This window comes from Anopheles arabiensis, chromosome X (genome assembly GCF_016920715.1).
Source record: "Anopheles arabiensis isolate DONGOLA chromosome X, AaraD3, whole genome shotgun sequence".
In the NCBI taxonomy this organism is placed as follows: domain Eukaryota; kingdom Metazoa; phylum Arthropoda; class Insecta; order Diptera; family Culicidae; genus Anopheles; species Anopheles arabiensis.
Genome location: NC_053519.1, coordinates 15,550,135 through 15,556,524, shown reverse-complemented (window position 1 = coordinate 15,556,524; position 6,390 = coordinate 15,550,135). Strand labels below are relative to the sequence as shown.

Genomic DNA, 6,390 nt, shown 5'->3' with positions numbered 1-6,390 from the left:
TCATTATAAAGGCAAAATGTGATATTGGAGATGCATCTTTAAAGAATACAAACAGTAAAAATTGCAGACATGTATGAAATTACTGGACACACGTCATCAAGCTGGCCAAAAGGTAAAATTTGCATCAAACCACTGCTATGCAAATAGGTAATCGAATCATATTGCGGTGTTAAAACATAAGTGATTTGTGTGTGTGTGATTGTGAAATCATATGCAATGGGTACGATGGAAATGAGGGTGAGTTTGTTTAAGAGGACTACCAGGATATGCGAATTTATTACCCTCCCTCATCGAATGTGCGGTGACAGTAACGGTGACTAATGTTGGCAAATTTACCTCCGATGAATGAATTGAACAAATAAAACACAATTGTCAAACAAACCAACAATGGCAACACGAAAGCCTTTTCCTTCGCATTTTGCAAAAGCGTAATGGGGGAGGTTGGTTATGCACGTAAACATCGAGGAGCTAGGCTGATCGATGGCAGATGGGGGTGTCAAACGATCAAGCAGGAGAAGTATCAGGACAATCGATGCGTTCGTGCGGATTTAGTGTAGGTCATTTTTTCATTAAGTCATTTTAAAGCGTCATCATTAGGCATTCCTTTTCACTGCTAGTAATATCGCTACTGTTAATGTAACATCTTTATTGTAAGCTCCTGACAAGGTAACTTTGGTAACAAAAAGTGTATTTTGGCAGGGAGCTATTCACTATTTAAAATATGGAGAAATATATCGAAGCGCCTACACTAGACACACTTCAAGACACATTTCAAGTATATTAGCCAGAAATTTCCCATCGATTAAAAGCAAGCAAAACGGTTCAAAAGGTAGAGAACTGCGTTTTATATGGGAATTGGGCAACAAGCGACGAACCCCGTTTTACACAAGCGATGAAAAGAGTTTTAGGAAACACTGAAAATGGATGGTTTGTACCATCCAGGGTTCACTGAGTAGCCTAGGATTCACGATGAAAATCGTAGATTACCAAAAAGAAAGGAAACAAGTTTTTTTTTTGCGAAAGAAAATACTTTGACCGTTGAATGTATTGCCAAATTGTCACAATAAAGCTTGCATTTTCGCTTGAAAGCCGCACGAACTTGTTTATCGTTCTGAGGGTGAGGCGCCAAAAACATGTAGAGATTTTCCATATTTCCAATTGAGTATAATGAGCTTAGCAGTAAGAAACTGCTTTGATGAAACAGTTACAGTAGTATGGAGTGTTGAAGTTTTGACAAACAAACCTCTTTTGGAAAGGTTCTTTCTTATGTAACAAAAATCTGTATTTTTTTTTTGAAATATTGTGCATTTTGATCGTTTTTGTTCAGATTTGCTAACCAACCAAATTTCTATAAAACCTAAATAAACAATACTTACGTTACCACTAACACCGGAATTCAATCATTGGAGTATTTAATAATTTAATTAATGTAATCCTAAAATTGCATCATTGCCCTCCCTTTCGTGCAGACCTGTTACAATCTTACCAATACTCTGTTCCCGACCGACTCGTAGAAACGCTCCAAACGCTCACCGGCAACCAATTGCAATCGCGGGTTGTCCAGCCTTTGCGTAGCCCAGTGCCGCTGCACTCATCGCTCGCCGAACCGTTGCTTCACCGAGGCAGCCCACTCGAGCGGGTGGCCCGCCTTTTTGTGCTTGTACATGTTCGAGCCGCAGGCGAACGTGCGCGGACACCAGGGACACCGGTACAGGGCCGTGCCCGTGTGCGTCGCCTCGTGCTCCCGCAGCCGCAGTGCCGTCTTGAACCGTTTGTCGCACAGCGTGCAGGGGTATTCGGGCCGGGCCGCGTGATGCAGATGCACGTGCGACTTGAGGGCGCTCGCGTTCACCGACTCCTTGCCGCAGAACTTGCACGTCACCGGACCGTCGTTCGTGTGGCAGCGTATGCGATGCTGCTGGTAGGATTTTTTGTTGCGCAACCTGAAAGGAATCGGGGTTGAAAAGGGGTTGTTAGAATAGTAGGAAACACACTTTCTCTCTCAGCTCTTTCCAATGTTGATGCGTACCATTTCTTACACTGTTCGCACTGATGCTTCAGCTGCGACTTGCCTTCCACCGAGTGCGTCAGGCGATGGTTTTCGAATAGCGCCCGGCTGTTGAAACCCTTCGCGCAGATATCACAGATCAGGGCGAAGCCGCCGCCATGGTACGTCTGCTGGTGGCACTTGAGCACCGTCGCGGTCGTGAACGAACGCTCGCACACGTCGCAGTGGTTTAGCTTTTTGTGCTTCGCCAAATGATGCACGAGATGCTGCTTGAGCAGGTAATCCTTCACGAACGTTTCGCCGCAGACGTCGCAGCGAAACGGGCGCTCGGCCGCGGGCGTGTGTATGCGCCACCTGTGGTTTTGCAGGCTCCGGCTGCTGGAGTAGCTCTTGCCACACACGTCGCACCGGAAGCAGTCGGGATTCTCGTGCACCAGACAGTGCTCGTACAGCGACTGCCGCTTGCTGTACGTGCGCTCGCAGCACACGACGTCGCAGCTGCGCAGCCCGTGCGCCTCGGCCGCGTGCTCCTTGAGCTGGGTGAAGCTTTCGCCGAAGAAGGCGCACCGGCTGCAGTGCAGCAGACAGTGGCGCCTGATCAGCTTCTCCTGTTCGCCGATTTCCGTGGCCGAAATGCGGGTACGATACTGCGAGGCGACCAATTTTTCATCGTCGACCGCCTCTGCAGTGCTGCCGTTGGTCGAGGGTACGCTCACATCGCTGCTCTCCATCGAAGGGTGGTGCAGGGCGCGATGCTTTTTCAGCGACGGTTGGCTGGTGAAGCTAAAAGCAGGAGAAACGAGACATTATAATTAAAGGGCTTTAATCTCAGCACGATAAACAATATATAGATAGAATGTTTTTCACAGAACGGAAAAAGAAAAGGTCATTGAACTGAGCATATACTCACAATATGTTGCACACGCTGCAGGTGATGTTTTTTCTGGCCACATTTTCGTGCCACAGGCCGTGCGAGTTGAGCAGATGCTCCGTGGCGAACGCTTTGTCGCACTTGTCGCACCGGTACCGCTTCTCCTCCTCCGACGTGTGTATCAGCAGGTTGTGCTCGTCCAGCGACTCCTGCTTGCGGAACTTGATGCCGCACGGCACGCACCGGTACACCAGCTTCCGGCCGTGCGTCTGCAGGTGCATCTTGAGCGACCGTCGCCGCGTGTACTTTCGATTGCAGCACACCGCGTACCCCGGCTTGCCGTGTACCTGCCGGTAGTGTTTCAGCAATGCGGCAAAGGTAAAGCGCGCTCCCTCCTTGCTTCGCTCGCTGCTGTTCGCATTGTTCGACTTCCGGTAGCAGTCGTGGCAAAGCAGCTCCAGCGAACTGCCGCTAATGCGGCACAAGGACAATCCTACCCCGGGGAATGGAGCGTTTCCTGTCGTGCCGTCGTCATCCTGCTGCAGAGATACGAGCGGTTTCGTGGCGGACGGTTTCGCTGCCTGCTTGAGCGTTGCCAAAGGAATGTTTGCATCCTCGTCGGATTCTTCGTCCTCTTCGGCCGGTTCATCGTCGCTTTCTGGTAAGCTCTCCTTCACGAAAACTTCGTTCACGCTCGTGATGAGCGTGCTGCCCTCGTTCAGCCAGACGAGCTGGTCAGCGTTCGTTGTGTCCGATTGCTGCTTTGGTTGGGCTGGTGCAGCTGGTGGCTCTTGCTTAACCGCGGCCGAATGCAACCGTTCCACTTCGAGGTAGAATTTATGAAACGAATACGTCACATCCCAGCAGGTGGTGCAGATGTATCGGCCTGTGCATGTCGTTGCCTAAAATAACGATGTTAAACCATAAGCCAGACGCAAAAAACATACAATTCCAGGGCGAGATATGCATACCGAAAGCCAAAAATGTTTACAGATAACATCCGCTACGGTGCCTTGGCCGGTGTCGAGTCGCTCGGTTACCAAATTTCGATCGGTACTGTTTAACTGACACAGCAGGCATTGATCGCAGCTAACCGGCTCCGGCTCCACTCTTCCAGTGTCCATTTTAACCAACGACAACGGACAGTTCGGTAGGATGCAGCACTCTTTCTTTCGGCACGCTACATATTACTCATTGCGGGTAGTTTGCACTTTTCCGCTTTTTGCCTTATTGCATTTTAAACTTAATTCAATTGAGACTGAAGCAAGGTTTTGCCAGGTTTTGTTTTAGTTTCCTTGCACGATGTTCACGGTTTGCGTACAACTCCGCTAACCATCAAGGTTGGTGCACCACTGGATCAAAACAAAGCACAAGCGCCATCTTGCTTTTTCGCTTGACAGCCGTATGTTTACAGCTGTACACAACAAGTTTGGGCTATGGAACCTTCGCAAAATTCTGCCTGCTGAAAACCCTATGAACAGTGGAGCGCCGTTTATAAGGCTGGAACAAGGTGCTATAAATGACAAGGTGAAGTTGTTCAGAGCAAAATGACATTTCTCGACTTAACATTTCTCTTCCTGGGGCTCTGGTATAAAAATCGGGGAGGGCTGATGCGGGGTAATGAAATTTGTATGCAGAGAGTGACAGATGTCCCCCACAATGTCGCCCAGCAAAAGCGATAAAAATCAACCTTATAAATACATTATCCTTGGGCTGGAAATAGACGAACCGAGATCGTCGCGGTACCGCGAAATTCGCGCATTGTTTATAACAGTAGTATAACAGTAGAGCTGTCAAATCTTCCGCGCCACCAATCACGCCTGCTGTTTCGCAGAGATACCCAACTTCGGTATTGCTGAGATTTTCGCGGTAGCGCGAACCGATTATTTTTACTTTTTCTGGCGGATTTGTGTGAAAACTCGTGTCGAGAAATGAGTTTTGTATTTTATTTTGCATAAACTATGTGAAATAAATAATTCGATTCGCTAATTGATAGAAAAATATTTATTCTAGGCACATTCAATCGTCACCAGACCTCGGATGGTTCCATACACGAACCGCGATTATCTCGCCTATCTGTCAGATTTTATAACTTAATTGGCAGCTCAAGTCATACGCGATTTTCACGGTGCCGCAATGATCTCGGTTCGTCTATTTCCAGCCTAAAACATAATAAAAATTTAAAAAAATATCAGGAATATACAGTAGAACGTCGATTATCGGGATCGGGCGGATGCCGCCCAAATAGCCAAAATTGCTTAAGCAGCCAATTTTGGCATGCTAAAGATCGCTGCTTCAATTCGCCTTTTGCAGTCGATAAACAGCATCAAAGTTCCAGTTGGGTCTTTCAAACAGCGCTTAAGCAGCTTCCTTATGCCAGGGTACCGGGGATTATTTTTCTTTGTGTTTTATTTTCAAGCAAGCGTCATCGGTGAAATTTTGTTTTGGAACAGGAAACAGGATTTGTTTTGTTTGTGTACAGTGCAGCGCCGTTTATCCGGGTACCTTTTATCCGGCTTTCCGTTTATCCGTGCTGGTGAGAAATGACAGCTCAATACAAAAGTGACATTTCGTTATGAGGAGGATATTTGAAAAAACTGTTATAATAGCACATTGTCATAACAAAAAACACTATAATTCATGGCAAATTTCAAATATTCTCATTGGAAAAACATGAATTTAATGAAAACTGGGTTATTTTTATCAGAAAATAAGAAAATTTTCCAAAACCTAATCAGGAATTGGTAATAAAATAATCATTTGACTCATTATCCGTGTTATTCGCTTATCCGGGCGAGTTCAAGTCCCGAGAAACCCGGATAAACGGCGCTCCACTGTACATGTGTATATATTTAAATCCTTAATATTCATGAATTATACAAAATTTCTCACAATTTACTATATAATCACAATCACTTCACACAATATTCCTCCTACAATTAACTTAACTAGCTTGGGCAGCAGCAACGAAATGATTGACGGCCCCAGTCCTTGACACATTGACAAGGGCCACCTCGCACCGATGTCATGCATTAAAAAGCTATAAAGATCCACCAAGTTCGGTACACTTTCTTAACAAGCCTTCAAGCTACAAGGTTCCTGAGAGTACCATGTGCCTTTTAAGAAGCTCAATAGTTCCGCAAAGTACCGTCTATCTTTTAATCAGCCACAAAGTACGACATCGGAACGATTTTTCGTTGAACAGCTCCAAATCAGCTATAAACTACGAGCTGGCTATTTGGGCGGTTAATCGATTTCCACGGATAATGGCCCAACAAATGTCAAATTCATGTAAAAATTATAAAATTCACTGGTTTTAGTAAGAATTCACCTTAAACCAATCGATTAATCGCTAGTAGACTATTTTGTGAACCAATTACAATAGATTTAACAGTTGGTAGTCGCAGTCATCCGAGGTCGTTCGGAGTCGTTCGTAGTTGGCGAAGTCGCTCGAAGTCGTCTGGAATCGGTTGGAGTCGGAGTCGTCTGGAATCAGCCGGTGTCGGCCTTC

The 6,390-nt window shown here is 46.2% G+C and overlaps 1 protein-coding gene across 1 annotated transcript; it reads right to left on the bottom strand.

Moving 5' to 3' along the window:
- Positions 1–678: 678 nt before the first annotated feature.
- On the bottom strand, positions 679–4,347 carry LOC120906692 (zinc finger protein 845-like). Its single transcript, XM_040318553.1, has 4 exons — positions 3,851–4,347; positions 2,919–3,781; positions 2,030–2,791; positions 679–1,943 (listed from the first exon to the last, which is right to left on the bottom strand). The coding sequence occupies exons 1-4, from the start codon at positions 4,001–4,003 to the stop codon at positions 1,592–1,594; spliced, it is 2,130 nt and encodes a 709-aa protein (XP_040174487.1). The 5' UTR covers positions 4,004–4,347; the 3' UTR covers positions 679–1,591.
- Positions 4,348–6,390: the final 2,043 nt, after the last annotated feature.

Bases quoted from the DNA above. Each gene is read 5' to 3' on its own strand.
- LOC120906692 (XM_040318553.1), bottom strand. From the start codon at position 4,003: ATGGACACTGGAAGAGTGGAGCCGGAGCCGGTTAGCTGCGATCAATGC. The intron at 2,792-2,918 runs GTGAGTATATGC...TCCTGCTTTTAG, and splicing joins TGCAGCGTGTGCAACATATT to CTTCACCAGCCAACCGTCGC. The intron at 1,944-2,029 runs GTACGCATCAAC...GATTCCTTTCAG, and splicing joins TGCGAACAGTGTAAGAAATG to GTTGCGCAACAAAAAATCCT.